Here is an 18,838-nt window from a genome sequence, read left to right as displayed (position 1 = left end):
CTGCTATTCTTATTTTCTTTATTCTCTTTTTATTGGGTGCTTCATGTTCCAATCTCACTGAGAGCGCGGAAACTTACACTTAACTGAAGCTAGATAAAATCAATGATATTTTTGTGGCAGCTAATTAGCAGCACTAAATATACTCACTTTAAAGATAATATTTATATTCAAGGAACATGCATATTGTCAGATGGCCAAATCTGAAATTCACGTTTGTTTGTTTGGTTTTTTTTGTGAGTGGGAGTCTCACTCTTGTCACCCATGCTGGTGTGCAATGGCACGCTCACAGTCATTTCAGCATCGACCTGCTGGGCTCCAGCGATCCTTCTGCCTCAGCCCTTCCAAGTAGCTGGAACGATAGATGCACGCCACCATGCTCGGCTCGTTTTTTTGATTTACCGTAGAGATGAGGTCTTGCCAAGTTGCCCAGGCTGGTGTCGAACCCGCAGGCTCAGGCAATCCACTCACCTCGGCCTCCCAAAGTGCTGGGATTATAGGCTGAGCCACCGATCCCAACCCACATTCATTTTTACTTAACTGATGGTATATCAACTGCATTCTTTCAACCTTGTCTTTCTGATAGGTGAAAATATATCCATGAATAACTGCTTCTTTCAATATTGCTATCACTGTATAATTTTTGAATCTTTTACGTGGCATAACAAGTCTTAGTTCTTGTCTCAACTTGGGGTTACCTTGCGATTATTATTTGGTAGGGAAAGGGTTGTCCTGTAATTGGCTAATCTCTGGGTTTGCATTTGTTACTTTGGATCCATGACAAAGTTACATATAAAGATAGTGGACATTTATATTCTACATCTTACCACATGCACTTATATGTTCCATCTTAACCTCGAATATTAGATATTAACTTTACAGATATTTGCAGAAAATAAAGGCCCAGAAAAGTACTGTTTTCCAACTAAATAGTAAATACTAGAGGTAGAACAATGAAATGATAAGTACGAAAGAGTGTGGTGCAGACATACATTAATGTTATGGATATTTAGAGTGAAAAAGATGAAATATTATCAGTGATGGAAGAGAGAGCTATTACATATACTTTCTACTAATTATCATTAAAATAATAAAATTGTCATAAAGACAGTGCAACCCTAAGATAAGTTCTGAAGACATTCTAGGTATCAGAATGCAGATGGGCTGAGACAGAGAGAAAGAGATAGAGACCCCAAGAAAACCTGAGAAAATCCCATGCTTAGAGTCATCAAATATAGAGTCCCAGAAAACTGTGGGACCAACATCATGGCAATTCATTAAAGAACTTATTCAGAGCAGTTGGGCCCTTTTTCTTTTCCTTTGCCATGACATTTTCAACAGACGGGAGAAGACTTGGACCTCCAGGGTCCAAACAAAAACCAGTCTTGAATGAAAGCAGGTGAGCAGTTTTGGAACTTAGTCCAATACAGTGAAATCCGTGCAGAGTAAAAACACATGGTGGACTTGTGGGATCCTAACCTGCTCACTGCCAGCTCTACCTCCATGCTCCCTCTGGGTTGCCTGCTTCTTGACAGAACCTGGAGTCAGCCTTTACAGTGAGTGGGCCTACAGACCCACACCACTCCAGAGGAAACTTACAACAACTACCTGAGATCCTGAACCTAGTTCATAACATATAAATAAATACACTTTGGCATCTTCCTAACCAGAGAAGTGAAAGACCTTTACAATGAAAACTGTAAAACACTGCTCAAAGAAATCAAAGATGATACAAATGGAAAAATATTCCATGCTCATGGATTGGAAGAATCAACATTATTAAGATGTCCCTCTTACCCAAGGCAATCTACAGATTTAACGCAATACCCATTAAATTACCAGCAGCGTGCTTCTCAGACCTGGAAACAACAATACAGGAATTCATATGGAAATATAAATGACCACAAATAGCCAAAACAATCCTCAGCAAAAAAACAAACAAAAAAAAACAAAACACACACACACACAAAACCCAAAAACAAAGCGGGAGCTATCACACTCCCAGACTTTAAACTTTATTATAAAGCTACAACAATCAAAACAGCCTGGTATTGGTACAAGAACAGGCACATAGACCAATGAACAGGACAGAGATTACAGAAGCAAAACCTCAACCAACTCATCTTTGACAAAGTCTCCATCATCAACCTCTGGGAAGAGGAGAACCTATTCAGCAAATGATGCTGGGAAGACTGGCTGACCACATACAGAAGATTAAAACAAGACCCCTACCTATCACCATACACAAAAATCAACTCTAAATGGACCAGAGACCTAAATGTAAAACCTCAAACTATAAGAAACTTAGAAAATGCAGAAGACACCCTTATGGAAACTGAAACTGGCAACCAATTCCGGATCAAAACCTCAAGTACTCATGCCATAAGAGAGAAGATAGACAAGTGAGACCTCATCAAACCGACAAGCTTCTGCAAGGCCAAAGAAAACATCAAGAGAGCAAGAAGACAGCCCACAGACCGGGAAAAAATATTTGACAACTGTATATCTGACAAAGGCCTAACATCTAGGATGTACAAGGAACTCAAATGTGCTGAAAGAAAAAAAAGAAAAGAAAAACAGCCCCATTCAAAAGTGGACAAAAAGCCGGGCTCGGTGGCTCAGCCTGTAATCCCGCGCCTTTGGGAGGTTGAGGTGAATGGATTGCCTGATCCCGCAGGTTTGAGACCTGCCTGGGCGGCGAGACCTCATCTCTACAATAAATCAAAAAATAGCCGGGCATGGCAGCGCATGCCTGTAATTCCGGCTTCTTGGAAGGCTGAGGCGGAAGGATCGCCGTAGCCCAGTAGGACGAGGCTGCGGCAGCTGGGAGCGGCCACTGCACTCCAGTCTGGGTGACAGAGTGAGACTCCAACTCAAAAAAAAAAAAAGTGGACAAAAGACATGAATAGGCACTTCTCAATAAAAATTCAAGCAGCCAACAGATACATGAAAAAATGCTCAGCCTCACTAGTCATCAAAGAAATGCAAATTAAAACTGCACTGAGACACCACCTAACTCCAGTCAGGATGACCATCATCAATAGCTCAAAAAACAACAGAAGCTGGAGAGGATGCAGGGAAAAGGGAACACTTCTACACTGATAGTGGGAGTGTAAACTAGTAAAACTTCTGTGGAAAACAGTGTGATGATTCCTGAAAGATCTAAGAATTCACCTTCCACACAACTTCACAATCCTCCTACTGGGAACATACCCAGAGGAACTCAGATCACTCTATGAAAAAGATTTACCTGCACACACATGTTTATTGCAGCATCATTCACAATTGCAAAAACATGGAACCTACCGTGCTGCCATCGAAAGAGGGCTGAATTTTTTTTTAATGTTATATATACACAATGGAATATTATGCAACCATAAAGAAGGACAAAATTATGAACTTCGCAGCAACTGGAATGGACTTAGAGTCTTTAATACTGAGTGATCTATCACAGAAACAAAGAAGTGAGTACCACATGTTCTCACTCATAAGCAGATCTTGAACAATTATCATAATACTATAAGAAAGGGACTGGCAGTAGAGGGAAACTGCCAGGGGAGGGGGACATACCTCATCAACAAGGGTACCTGAATAATGAACATCTGTATTTCTAACCCCAAATTGTACCCCACAACTTAAAAAAAAAGTTTTTTAAATAAAAAAATAATAAAATTTAAAACTCCAAGCTTTTTGAGAAAAATCAGCAACATAAACAACAAGACATTCTTAAAATGGCTCTTGAGAAAACAAGTGATTCAGGAAAGAAGAGAGAACTTGTAATTTTAAGCATCTTTCCTTAGAGAGATCTGAAAGAAGATTGCATACTTTAAAAGTGAGCATCCTTTCAAAAGTGAACTATGGAAAAAGCATCAATCAGAAAGCTTTAAAAAGAATCCTAGAAATGAATATATGACTACTTAAATAATTTGAATTTAAATTAATTACATAATTTGAATTGCTTTAAAAAATAGAATTAGTAGGGCTAAAGGCAATGTTGATTTAAAAAAGAAAAACTCCAAGAATGTAGAAAAAAGTGAAAAGGGGATTTAAAAATATTTGGAAAAGGAGATGACAGACACAAAGAGGTCTAACATTTATCAATGGATATCATAATACTATAAGAAAGGGATTGGCAGTAGTGGGAAACTACCAGGGGAGGAAGGGGCATACCTCATCAACAAGGGTACCTGCATAATGAACATTTGTATACCTGTATTGTACCCCATATCCTTAAAATAATAAATAAATAAATAATAAAAATCTTTTAAAAGCAGAGAAAAGTTCCTCTGAATTAAAAAGATATAATTAAAAATGAATGACTGCCAAACGGAATAAATGATAAAAGACCTTCATCTGGACACATCATTTCGAAATTGCACAAAACTCCCAAAACCTACCAGAAAGGAAAATAAATGTTTTCACAGAAGAATGGGAACCTGACTGATTTCAGATTTCTTATGAATAACAGTGGATGTGAAAATAAAATGGAGCAAAACTGCGTAACTGGTCAGATTATCAATTAAGTATAAGTACTATATAGATATGATTTGAAACATGTGAGGACAGAAATTTATCAGTGGCCTGCCACAAAAAAAAAAAAAAAGCCTTTAGAAGAAACTCCAGTAAAACAGAAAGGACACATAATAAAAGATGACATAAGATTGAAAGCACTGAAAGTGATGAATACAGACTAGAAGAAGGGTAAGTAAACTAGGTCTGTGGGCCAAATACAGCCACCATCTGTTTTTGTAAATAATATTTTACTGAAACACAGCCATGCCTGTTTATTTACTTCTTATCTATGGCTTCCTTTGTGCTACAACGATAGAGCCCATTGTAGCTGAGCAGAGACTGTGTAAGTTGCTGTGACAGTGACTGTATGACCCTCAAAGCCGAGAATATTTACTATCTGCTCCTTTAAAGAAAAAGTGTACCGAGGCCAGCTTAAAACAAACAAACAAAAAAATAGGTTTAAAAGACATTAAAGTCTCTGGATCTCAACAACATTCAGGATATTTTCATTTGAAAAGCGGAAGTTGGGGAGTCAAAATATTACATATACTTCTCAGTAGTTCTGATAACAGTACTTGATTCAACAGGAAAATAATATTTTTTGAATCAACATAAACAAAACACGAATTACCTAATTATAGATACAGAACAGAATACCCACATTATAAACCTTGACAATATACAAATAACAACATCACCAACGAACAGAGAGGAAAGGGAAAAACAGTGTCATTGTGCTAAATTCCTCACTTTTTGTTGCAGTAAGTCAACAGATACTCTCCAAAGTTAAGAAATTGAAGTAGTTTACAACCAGAATGGTCATCAGAACTCTTGGGTAATAGCAATTACTGTAACAGTCTTCACTGGGATGTGAGATTGGAGATGGGAATAGGAAGGAAAACTTTCATTTTATGGTAGTACTCTTGTTTGTCTTTTTTGTTTGTTTTTTGTGTTGTTTGCTTTTTTATCAGGAGCAGATATTACTTTAGTTTAAAAATAATAAATTCACCACTCATTTAAAATATGTATTATATGCGTACTCTGTGGTGAATAGTTTTCAAGGCACTTGGAAAATAGCAGTGGACAGACCAAAGTCCCTATACCTTTAGACTTTAAATTCTTGTACAAGGAGATAGAAAAGAACACTGGCATTATTGACCTTTTGAAAATTCCTCGCTGGAGAAGTTGTCCACTGTAGGATATTTAGCAGCCTCCTGTATTAGATGTCAGCAGCTCTTGCCCCAGATGTGACAGACAAAAACGCCTTCAGACATTTTCAAATCACCGGGCACTGGTTTCAGGGAAACGGCTTGGCTTTAGGCCAGAAAGACCTGGATTTTATTTAAGGCGTCCCCAATTATTAGCTATTTGTCTTTGGGAAATAGACTTAACCTCACTGGACCTGATTTTCCCCTTCTGTGAAATGCAGATTAGAAAAAGACAAACTATCTTGCAAGGCTTTTTTTTGTTTTGATTTTTATTGATCCAGTGAAAAAAGTGTAGATATGTGGCACACAATATGCATGAAATAAACAAGAGTCATCGATTGTAACTGTAATTATACAATGCTGGTGAAGAGGAGGGGAGAGGAGCACGTGGAGGGGAGGCTGTGTGCCAAGGGCTGTGAGGTAAAAAGACGCCTGCGTGAGCAATCTGCTCTAGATTACACTCAGAGCAGTACTCGTCAGTAACACGTAGTGTGATGAGGGAAACACACTCTCACACATGATGTTCTCAGTAATCATTTTCCTTGCTGTCCTGGGTTCAGAACCCAGGACAGCAAATGATGATCACACGTGATGTTTTAGAGAAATAATGTGGCCACCAAGCACTTGAAATGAGGCTAGGATGACTAAGGAAGGCAACTTTTCATTTTCACCATTTTAAAATTTAATTTCAGCCGGGCTCGGTGGCTCAGCCTGTAATCACGCGCCTTTGGGAGGCTGAGGTGAGTGGATTGCCTGAGCCCGCGGGTTCGAGACCTGCCTGGGCAGCGAGACCTCATCTCTACAATAAATCAAAAAATCAGCCGGGCGTGGTAGTGCACGCCTGTAATTCCGGCTACTGGGAAGGCTGAGGCGGAAGGATCGCCGGAGCCCAGCAGGTCGAGGCTGTGGTGGCCGGGAGCGGCCACTGCACTCCAGTCTGGGCGACAGAGTGAGACTCCAAATCAAAAAAAAAAAAAAATTAATTTCAATTGAAACAGCTGCATGGGGCCTAGATTTAGGACAAATACACTCATTATCTGCTTTGGCTGCAAAGTCGTAGAAAGGAAAGGATACCCTATTTATTGGCCAACATAGAAAGAGAGCAAACAAGAGCCACTGAAGCCAAAGAAGATAAAAACTGTAAAGAAGGGTGTTGTAGTTTGTCTGGAAGATTAATGCAGGGATGGTGTTTGGTGCAGGGAGAGCAGATAAATGCATTTTGGGAACCCTAGCATGCTATGAGAGCATAGATGTAAATAGTGGAAGGAGAATTGGGAAGAGGTGGGATACCGAACTGAGAATGTCCTCAGTGGGCCCATTCCCTCTGGTGTCTGTCTCAGAACCCCAAACCTCAACCTGGACCCTTGTAGTAACCCCTAGGTTACCATTTTCTTTACATGTGCTACCCTTCCATGCCTACACCAGAGACCAGGACTGAGATTCATAGCTTCTGGCTCAAAGTTTTTCTTCATAGCTCTTTTCATTATCCTAATAGCAAGCGAATCACAATGGCACCTTTCAAAACTGTTTCTCCATAGGTCTAATTTTTTAAGCTTTAATCATTATCTGTGCTGTCCTGGGTTCTTATCTGTGCTATCCTGGGTTCTTACTGAGTTATTTACTACTTGCTTAACGTTTCATAAAAACTTAGGGCTGAACAGATTTTTTATTAATCTATTCCTCTGTTGGCATGTTTTAAATCAATAATATTACATTTTCTGTGATATATTTAGCCTTATCTCCTTTTAATATTGAAAAATTTAAGACCACATCTGTAAAGAGCATGTTATTTTTACTAGTATTTGCATAGCTCCATGCTACACTTACAAGGCTTTTGAGATGCCAGGGGAATCTTTTTAGTGGAGGTCACTACTGCCTGAGACAGGCTCTTTATTTTAGCAATCAAGTCAGCGCATTATCAAAATATTCTAGGTTTAGGTCAGATGCATTCATTTATCTGCGTTGGCTGCAAAGTAGTAGAAAGCAAAAGCTCTGGGGTCAGAGCAAGAATATAAACCCAAGGTTTACAACTTTCTAGTGGAATGACTTGAGTAAGTCATTTGCATTCTTCAAACTGGTTTTTTTCACCTGTTACAAATGTAATAACAAGGTTTGCCTTGCCGGTATCCAGGACTGTCATGAGCTTGGGGACGACATGTATTAGAAAATGTTTTGTATTTCTTAAAATTGGTACAGAAGTTATTTTTTTCCTCGATGTTTAAATGCAACTTCTTAACTGGCTGCATTATCCCAACAAATTTATAATCCAAAGTCTACATCCTGGGTCTCTTTGTGAACAAAATATAGAACAGAACTAAAAATGCATGCACATATTAAACAATATATTATACTTATGATTTCCCTTTTATCTCTTGGACTATCCACTTTCTTGGAGAGGAAAAGTACAGCCAGAATTATATAAATTTCTTGGGATAATGAGTTTCTGCATAATTTTTAAAATTTTTTGACTGTTAGCTCTCATATTTTCTCAGTGTAATCTGGGAAATTCAGTCATTTTAGGGATTTCTGCTCCTACTATTGAAAGTATAGAAAGCCTACTTAAGTCTTTTTTAAAGATTTTGGGATATCCCAAATTCACCTGCAGTTATGCTTAAAATTATGTTAACTAGTGGCTCTTAGGCACGATGTGAGAAGAATCCTTAATGCTTGTATGCTTTGTCTCATTCTATACATGTAATCATGAAATCTCACCATGAGAAAACCTACAATAAGCAGGAAATATTTTTAAAGAAAAATAAGCACAGTCATTGTTCACCTTGGAAATAGATGATCTTCCAGAAAAGAAACATCATTTCTTAAGTTCCTATACATTGTGAAGAAATCTACTTAGGTTGTAATGTGTTAAATGAAGTAGCTTTGTTTTAACAATCGCCAGTGGTGGATAAATGTACATCCAGCTTCTTCAAATGGTCACAATCCAAAGTCATTAGCACAGGTAGAATTTGAAGAAAAGGCATCTGAGGCAAACCCAAATGAAATCCACAAAAAGAGAAGATTGGGTTCTCTTTTTTGAGAGACAAAATCTTGGAAGACCAGAGATGACTTTGTGCTACTCTAAGACTCTCAACTATTGAATGCATGGACATGTTATTCAAATTCTAGAAATTTTACCAATTCCATCATGACTATGCAAAGAAGATCAGAGATGTCCATTATAGAAAGACTAGAGTTACACATGCACACATTCTATTTTCTAAGATTCAACTTGGCACATACATCAAGAGCATTTTCTGGGTAGACAACACAGGAGTGCAAAAGTATCTAGGACATAGCTTCTCTCCCAAAGGACCTTTTCTAAGTGTTCTTGAAGTAAATGTGGTTATCAGTTTAAGCTGACTTCTGTTCATATGAAAACGAATTTGATATTTCACTGGAATTTTAAATGTCAAGTTTCTAAGGATACGGCTCATGCCTATTTGGCTGTTTAAGTATACACCAAATTACAAAATGATAATGACAAAGTCTAGAGGGTCTAGAGATAGAACCAACCCTTAACTAAAGGATAAATGCTAATAAGGATGAGGATACTGCAGATATCTAACATGTAATTAAGCTGTTTTTCCTATATGGCTATGCCATATTTATTTGATTTCTTTTTCTTTTTCTTTTTTTGAGTTGGAATCTCACTCTGTCACTCAAACTGGAGTACAGTGGCCACTCCCAGCCACTGCAGCCTCAATCTGCCGGGCTCCGGTAATCCTGCTTCAGCCTTCCAAGTAGCTGGAACTATAGGCGCGAGCTGCCACGCCTGGCTGATTCTTTGATTTATTATAGAGATGAGGTCTCGCCAAGTTGCTCAGGTGGGTCTCGAACCTGCGGGCTCAGGCAATCCACTCACCTCGGCCTCCCAAAGCGCTGGGATTACAGGCTGAGCCACCGAGCCCGGCCTTATTTGATTTCTTACTTCCTTAGATACTTCACAGCTGGAATGAGGGGTGTGAGGGAAATCAAATAGATCAATGCTTCCAAGTTCCTGTAGCTAAAAGGGAAGACTGAGAGTTGCAGCCCAGCCCTAGAGGTAGGAAGATAACATTTCTCCTGACAGAGTCTGTCAATGCTTCTTATGAACACTTAGCCACTCTGATCACTCTGATTACCTACAAACACATGCATCCTCCTGGAGAGCTCTGACAAATACCTCAGAGGAATGCAAGCCACTGTCACCAACCAAAACAGTCAACCCAAATAAAATGTTTTTCACGGAAAAACTGCATCCTTTCAATTAGAGACTCTGTACTTTCTTGTGGCTTTAAGCAAAGTCACCCAAGGCTTGTATCAGAGTGTATAGAATGTGGAGACGCAATCACTTCCCACTGAGGGGTGTGATGAATATCAGGGGCTAAGGAGCCAGAGAATTCAGCAGTCCAGTTTTCAGTACCGTGCTGAAAATCCAGGCAGAGAGGATATTAAAAGTCCAAAGAAGTCATGATGGAATATTACACAGCCATAAAAAAGGACAAAATTTTGAACTTCGCAGCAACTTGGATGGATTTAGAGTCTATAATACTTAGTGATCTATCACAGAAACAAAGAACTGAGTGCCACATGTTCCCACTCATAAGCGGACCCTGAGCAGTTACCAAAATACTATAAGAAAGGAATTGACAACAGCAGGATACTGCCAGGGTGAGGGTGGGAACACAACATCAATAAGGGTAGCTGATCTCAAAACAGGTGAAGCAGCAACCAACGTGAGGCCCAAACTTAACTTCTACAATGACCGTTTGTATATCTAACCCTGAATTGTACCCCACATCTTTAAAATGAAAAATATTTTTAAGTCATGAAGCAAGAAATGGAATTGCCGTTTAGGAAACTGGTGCAGAGCTATAGAGAATCATATCCCCAAGTCCAAGTCACATAAAATTCATTTTATGGCATGATGAGTATTGAGAAGGGGCAGAAAGAATGAAATGCCAGTAGCTCGTTAGGGCTGGTTTAATGGATCTTGCGTAAAACACGGGCTGCAGTTGAAAAACTCAGGAGTAGAGAGGCAGTTCTCTCTGTTATCATCCAAGAGGGTTACGAGTACTGAGTGTTGCTGCATACAGGGAGAAGAGCTCGCATCGGTCTTGCTTGCATCAACTGCTCCAATCATCTCTCCTTCTTCTTGCCTGGATGTTTGCCTTTTAACTTTTTACTCATCAAAGCATGGTTCACATGGACCGAAAGTATCGCTGTTACCTGGGAGCTTGTCAAAATACAGACTCGCAAGCCCCTCTTCAGACCTACTGATTCTGAACCTGATTTTAATTAGATGCCTAGAGGATTCTTCTCTACTTTAGAGTTTGAGCAGCAAATCTCTCAGCCTCAACACCTACCCCCTTATAATCCATTCTCTGCATAGCTCCCTGAGTCATCTTTTACTTTTATTTGTTAACCCTCTGATGATCTCTCTAGAAGAAAAGATTCTCGGAGGCAGGAAAAGGACATGGAATTGGCTGTTCAATACATACTCGAAGGAATAAGTGAATTTTCCTCCAGTCTAGGATAAAGTCCAGATGATGTAAAGTCTCCCATATCTTTTCTTTAGCACTTGAAAAATATCACCTTTTTTTCTCTTGCTTTTATCCATGCCAAGCCCAAATCCTTGATTTGATTCTCTATCCCCTGTCCATTAGAACTTGTTCCTTCAATGTGTCCTTCTTAGGGGAGGACACGTAGCACTCCCTCTCTGTCTCCACCTCTGGTTTGCAACATTAATAAACAGCAAAGCCGGGCTCGGTGGCTCAGCCTGTCATCCCGCGTCTTTGGGAGGCTGAGGTGAGTGAATTGCTTGAGCCCGCGGGTTCGAGACCCGCCTGGGCAGTGAGACCTCATCGCTACAATAAATCAAAAAATCAGCCGGGCGTGGTAGTGCGCGCCTGTAATTCCAGCTGCTCGGAAAGCTGAGGCGGAAGGATCACCGGAGCCCAGCAGGTGAGGTTGTGGTGGCCGGGAGCGGCCACTGCACTCCAGCCTGGGCGACTGAGTGAGACTCCAACTCAAAAATAAAATAAAAAAATAATAAAAATAAACAGCAAAAACCTCTTGCAGTCATTGCTTTTTTACATTTCATGTGTCATCTTTCTTTCCTTTGAGTCCTGGATCTCTCTCTCTCTCTTAAGTGCATTTTCCTCTCGTTTCCACATCCTTGTTTACTCATTCATTTCTCAAGATCTTGTTTCTGTCTCCAATGATTTGACGGGTTGGTGTCAGACCCAGATTCAAAACTAGTCCTCAGTATACTCAACTTTTTGTGTCTCTGTCTTTCCAATTAGTAAAATGGGTATAATGAAATCAACATCAGAGTTGCTGTGATAATTAAAGTGCCTGTCACAGGGGCTGGCACACGGCAGGTGCTAATACCATCTCAGATTCTCCTTCTTGGAGGAAAGCCGGGGCACATTTTGAAATCATCAAATTGTATCTGGTCAGGAATCTGACAAAATAGGATACGGTGATTTTGTTGTAAGTAAATAACCGTTGAAAATTATTTGAAGCATTGTGTAAGAGTAATGCCCAAACTATTCCATCGCAGTATTATGATGATAGTGAAAAACTGTGAACAGTATGGAATAAAAATAGCCAGTGTTTATGTGAAACATAGAAGAGAAGGCAGAATTCAAAACTGTAGACTTTTGATCCTGATTATGTGAGAGTAAATGCAATAGGACAAAAGGAAATAAGTCAACATGTTTTAAGAGTGTTAGCAATAACCTACAGATTGTGTAATTATGGTCGACTAGTATTTCCTTTCTTACATTCATCTAAGTTTTACAAAATGTGAATTTACTGTTTTTATTACAAAAGCACTATTGAAATAAATAATAAATCGAACAGCCTTTATTCTCATTCTTCAGTTGTTCCAGAAAATTCGAGTTTGAGCTTTGTTTTCTGTTTCCGTCCCTGTCCTCTTATTTCTTCGCTTTCTTAAAAAAAAAATTTTTTTCCTTCGACTTTGTCAATTCCTGTCCCTCATTTTGCATCTTAAATGTGGATACTGCGAAGGGATTTTCTCTGGTCTTCTCATCATCTTCCTTCCTGATGTCACCCACGCCCTCGCTCCCTAACTTCCCTTCTCAGCTCTGGATCTGCATGTTCTGCCATCTACGAGCCCAGTCCACCCACATATCCAGCCTCATGTCCTAAACATACCTCTTCATTTTTTATTCGCGCTTTCACGCATTCATTTAGCATTTATTGGCTGTCTACTACATACGAGGCAGTCTGCTAGAGACTGGAGATACGATGAAGATAAAAGAGGGACTCCTTCCTCCCGTGGCTCTCAGCTTCTTTCTCCCTATCCTTTTCCAGTTAACAAATTAAAACTTTACAGGCACCTTTGAGTCTGTCACCTTTCCATTCCTCCTTCCAATCAAGCAGTGGCTATCTTCTGTGTATAAGTTGGAGCTCAGAAGCAACTTTCATCTTCATGACCTCTCTTTCATGCCCGCAATCAATACCCTTTTTTAGGGTTTTGGGTTTTTCCCCTATATTATTCTTTTTTTTTTTGACAAGTTTAAAATATGTATTTAAAATACAATTTATAAAATGCTTAATCCGCTAACTCAGGAGCCCGCAGTGCTGGGTGGGGTGGGCATTGGTAGCTGCCTGCTACACCAGCAGAGCAAGGCTGCAGGGGTGTGACCCTCCTTCCCATGCCCTTCTGTTCAGACACCCAAGGGGCTCGTGTGTACCCCTGGGATCACATGAGCAGAAAACAGGACCCCAGAGGTTAACCAGGGAAGCTGGGAGTAGCCCTGCGGGCCCATCCTGAGCCCCCTAGATTATTCCATGACAGTTTCTGAAGGGATGCTTTCTTCAACATGCTTTCACACACAATTCTAATTTACCTTACACAGAGCTGTAAGCAAATCATCTGGAAACGTGTTGCCGTAGCAGTCTCCTGTTCAAGACAGCTAATAGCCTCCCATTGGGTACTGAAAATAATCTCCTCAGCTTGGCATTTAAAGTACTCTTTCAATGCATTAAGTTGAACTGAATATGTAATTTTAACTTTGTAATTCAAAAAATAAAAGTAATAGCCATTTCATATGGTACAACCTTATCTTGAAAGACTTCTCTTTTTCTGCTTTATTCTATAAAATATGATCGAGATCAGTCTATGCTTCCCAGTCATGTTCACTTCCTCTGATTCCTTTGCTAATGTTGTTTGTTTTTCCTGGAGCTCCCCTATGCCTTATCTTTCCCTTGAATATTTTTCTTCCTCCCTAAATTCCACCTCAAAACACTTATCCTTCATGAAATAGTCTGTTGAGTCCCATCTCAGTTATTAGTAATCATGCCCTGTGATGAAGTACCTTAAAATTATTCATGACCCAGGTGTGTTGGCTCATCCCTGTAATCCCAGCACTTTGGGAGGCAGAGGTGAGAGGATTGCCTGAGTCCACCAGTTCAAGACCAACCTGGGCAACATGGCAAGACCTCATTTCTACAATAAATCCAAAAAATTAGCCAGGAGTGATGGCACATGCCTGTAGTTCTGGCTACTTGGAAGGCTGAGGTGGAAGGATCACCAGAGCCCAGCAGGTCGAGGCTGCAGTGGCCGTGAGCGTGCCACAACCCTCCAGCCTGGTCAACAGAGTCAGACTTCGACAAAAAAGGAAGGAAGGAAGGAAGGAAGGAAGGAAGGAAGGAAGGAAGGAAGGAAGGAAGGAAGGAAGGAAGGAAGGAAAGAATGAATTATTCTTGTCTCTCTACTCTACCAACAAGCCTCAATGCTACTTCTTTGTCTAATTCTGCTGCCTCCAACTAAGCTGCAAAAGTATATATACTCCTTTGCAAGTAAAAGATCTTAATACACATGTGTGTCATTCTTAGTGTCTACAGTGATTCTGAGTTAGTTGGTTATCCTTGAGGTTGAATGTGGCATTTTTACTCTATTCATGACCCTGTTACCTGCTTGTTTATTTGACCATTTGAACCTTCGTCTGCCATGATTTCAATTTAAAAAAAAAAAAAAACACCTTTTACTAGATATGGCATCAGTTTGTTATTTAATATTTGAATTTTCTGGCTATTTCCTTATATTGATTACGCAGTTCAAAATAAAACTTCACTAAAACGGTTTAGAAAATGCTTTATAAATTTATTTATTTTAAAATTTTCTAATTTGTTCTGACATTCATCATGGAAAAATAAAGTTCTTCAAGTTAAATATGAAATACACCAAAGCTTGAATATCAAAGTTAAGCAAGTAGAAGACACATTCACTTTTGCCGTTTATAGAGATACATCTATCTCCATATATAAAATCAAGAACCTTACTCTTTTAACCCTATTGTAGTAATATATATATCATGGCATTAATAAAACATTAAGATGATAACTATGTGCCAAAATATCTACTAGGAAAAAAAATGTGGTACTCAGTGTTTGATATAAAGAATTTTGGGGCCAGACTTGGGTTGACTGTCCAACTGGAATCTCAAATCATTCATTTGTAAAAGGGAGACCATACCTACCTCCCTGGATTATAGGGAAAGTTAAATGAGATACCATCTGTTAAGGACATTGGATATTTTCTGGCACATAGGTAATAACAAAAAAATTATACTTTTATTATTAAAAACAAATGACAGCAAAAAAATAGCATTCTTTAAGGCCATTAAGATTCTAGAAGTTTCTTTATAAATTCTTTAAATACACAGAAAAGATTATCCATCTATCTATCTATCTATCTATCTATCCTTAAATGCTTTGTTACTCATTATGGACTGGCAAGTATGACATCATTTCTCATATTACATTTATAGATAGAGAGAGGGAAAAAAAAGGCCTCCTCCCCTTTGCTGCAGCAAAATCTTGGCCAAAGACATGAGGAATAATAAACAATGTCAAGCCTGGGAGTAGTATTTAGGAAGCATCCATAAGCAAAGCTCATGCTGCAGTTTGGCATTTTTCCCTAGCTGATGAAAGTGAAAGGGGACATTTCAAAATTCTTTCCATCTTAACCCAAAACCAGAAAAATCCTTTTCCATATGGCCTAAAGAAATTTCCACACGTGGTTCATTTGCTTTTCTACCCAGCATTAATGATCTAGTTATTATTATTAGAGACATATAATGAAGATTTGGGGTAACTAAATAAAAATTACTAGCTGACTATTTCATAGTATATAATCTCATGAAAAGCAAGAACCAAAGACTAATGGGGGGAAACGCTGATGAACTCATTTATACATTAAACAATTAAACACGTATTTATTGAACTCCTACTGTGGCCCAGGCATTATGCTATGTACTAAAGACACATGAATAATAAAAAAAAATCAGTAAAGAAATTAACTCATGACAATACAGTATTGATCAGAAAAACCATGATATAGATCCTTGACAGATCCTTAATTTTTTTAGAGTACAATAGTCAATTCTGTTCTGATTTGACTACTTAACAGACTACTTTAATAAACTCTTTTTTATTACACACACTCTGTCCACACACCTCTAGATGAATTTTTAACAGGTCCTAAGAAATTTAGATGCCAAAGGCCTCGTGAGATCATATGCCCCTTCTCCAATATCCAGACAAATTGTAAAATTTCAACAGAGCTTATTAGCTCCTATTGACAATGTATTGAAAACATTTTTTAATAGATAAACAAAAAATTCATCCTTTTCAGGTCATACAAATACCCCAAAGTTCAAAATTAATTTAACGAGTTGCTGGATGAGTCTAAAGATTAGGAAACAGATTTCCGTGTGAAATATATGATACCTGAATTTAGTTAGATGGGAAAATGCCACATAGGTTTTTGTTGTTTGATTTTTGTCCACCAATCATAAAATGGTTTCACTTATTCTGAGTGAAATCTTAAAAGAGAGAATGGTGTCAAGGGCTTTGCAATATCCAAGATAAATAGTAAGTCCTGTTTGGGGATTTCATACACAATTCCATTAAGTAATTTCTGAGGAAGAAATGCAGTATAATTTTATGTATCACTAAGACTAATATATCAGTGTTTGTTCAATATTCAAAATAATGGCAATTTCCTTTTGTAGAGCACAGCTGATTTATTTAAGTGATTCAGCCTCTTGTTAAAAATCTTATATGATGCTACCTACACTCTGGAAGGCTGAGGGCAGTGTCATCTGCCCCTTCCCTCTCTCCCACAATAGCTACCCACAGCAGCAAGGCTCTTAAGAAGTGCTTGTGGAATGAATAAATTAAGGTTTTCATGATTACACATTGCAGAGAAAATTAGCCAAGGACAATGCATTAGTCTCCCTCAACTGCTACAAATATTCACACTCACAGGTGTACACTCATACACTTATGATATATCAGGTCAGCAGTTGAACACTAACATTTTTAAAGTATATTAAAATAAAAACTAAACTTATTGCATAAAATATTTTGGACTGGCAGTCTTGAGGGGAAATACTATAAATAGATGCCAAAGAAATGTTTAAAAGGTATTATCGATCTTCTCAACAAGATAGAAAATGTCTTCCATTTTTTAAAGGCAAATTACAAATATAGATTTTATTGACATTAATATGTTTTAAAGTCAAAAGGTAGCCTTAAAGAATTAAAGAATAGGTAACACCCATAATTGCCTTCTTAAATCAATATACATCCTGATGCTGAATTTAAAAATTAATATTTTTCTTGTAAAGCATGAGGCCCAGGATCAATGAATTCAAGTGCTTTCATGACAGGGTGAAGGTTTACCTTCTTATGCTGTCAATTCCAAATAAAACATATATAAAATGAATTTTTAAAAATAACTAACAATCTCAGCCTTTAAATACATCCATTGCCAAGGCCTAAAACATCAAGAAAGAAGTTACGATATTTTATTCGCAAAACCAACAATACTGAGTCATTCCTGGGTTTTCATCTCTAGCACTCATTCTACGTGGGGAGGGCAAGGCATTTTATTTAACCATTTTTAAAAAATCACTTCAGAAAGATTCTTTCCGATAAAATCATCACTTAATATTTATCTTAAATTCAGATTAATGAATTTTCATTAAGATAATTGCGAGCCTAAAAAAAAAAAACCAAAAAACCTGTTACAACGATAAAATCCCCAAATAAGCCAGACATGCTGATATTTGTTAATAGCTTGCAACACAGGTAAAAGACATAATCCTTTAGGCATCTGCTAATCAAAACAACCTTAGATAATGGTAGCATCTATATAGGAAATGGTACATGCTATAGACAATGATCAATGAAGGTTTCAGGATAAAAGACCAGCCCTAGAGAGATTAACTTACATTACAAAAAAACAAAAAACAACAAACCCCCCAATTCTTCCCTGATTTTCCCTCATTTAAGCATACAAACAAAAACATGTGGTACCTTTTAATTTTCTGAATGAGTAGTTCCCAATCAACGCTTCCTCGGTTAGAGACAAGAAGCTGAAGGATCTACCGAAACAAAACAAAAGAAAAAAAAAATACATATATACAGATTTGTCAGCTAAAGATCAAAAATTCTAACTCACCAGTAAGTCCATGCATTCTTTACATCCCCATCACACATCTATGCCTTGAGATCCGTAGCACACACACCAAAAGATGCAGCACTTGCATTTTAGGAAGCCCGAGCCTGAATTTTACAGCTGTTTTTTTTTTTTTTTTTTACTCCGAGATCCCACGAGGCAGATCCTGGGAGACACGGATTAAAAGTGCAGCGGCGGGAGCCCGAACCCCTCAAGCCAGTATTACCAGCACGGAAGCCGCAAGAGCCCGGCGCCTAGCCTTGGAGCGCGGCCGCAGGATCCGTCTCCGGGCGCATCCTCCTCCCCCGGGCTGCCGGCCGGCTCCCCGCGCCAGGCAGACGCAGTCGGCAAGCCACCAGCTCGCGCGTGTGTCTCTCTGTGTGTGTGTGTGTGTGTGTGTGTGGGTGTGGGTGTGTGTCTGTGTGTGTGTGTGCGCGTGCGCGTGCGTGTCTGTGTGTCTGTGTGCCGGGGAGAGGGAAGCTGCAAATTAGAAAACGTCCCCGCAGTGGCGGAAAGGAAAAGAAGGCGAGTGGGAGCAGGAGAGCGAGCTCCCTGGCTTCGGAATTTTCGAGAATGATGACACGCCACTCCGCTCCGCCATCATTCACTGACAATGGGACGCAGCCCGCCCTCAGGATTTTTGAGC

The 18,838-nt window shown here is 39.0% G+C and overlaps 1 protein-coding gene across 4 annotated transcripts in view; it reads right to left on the bottom strand.

Moving 5' to 3' along the window:
• Positions 1-18,564, bottom strand: part of MAP2 (microtubule associated protein 2) — a 162,999-nt gene extending 144,435 nt beyond the window's left edge. For 3 of the 4 annotated variants that reach the window (XM_021707813.1, XM_021707814.1, XM_021707816.1), the window contains exon 1: positions 18,196-18,564. In XM_021707813.1, coding sequence (XP_021563488.1) covers positions 18,196-18,207 — 12 coding nt within the window. In that variant the 5' untranslated portion in view covers positions 18,208-18,564. Of the gene's footprint in view, positions 1-18,050; positions 18,119-18,195 lie in introns of all 4 variants that reach the window. The other variant, XM_021707815.1, reaches the window with a different exon arrangement.
• Between the last annotated feature and the right edge of the window lie 274 nt (positions 18,565-18,838).

Source organism: Carlito syrichta, unplaced genomic scaffold (assembly GCF_000164805.1).
Source record: "Carlito syrichta isolate Samal-C Ts95f unplaced genomic scaffold, Tarsius_syrichta-2.0.1 Scaffold126439, whole genome shotgun sequence".
Lineage (NCBI taxonomy): Eukaryota > Metazoa > Chordata > Mammalia > Primates > Tarsiidae > Carlito > Carlito syrichta.
The sequence above is the reverse complement of the archived record's forward strand: the minus strand, read 5'-3'. Positions and strand labels throughout refer to the sequence as shown.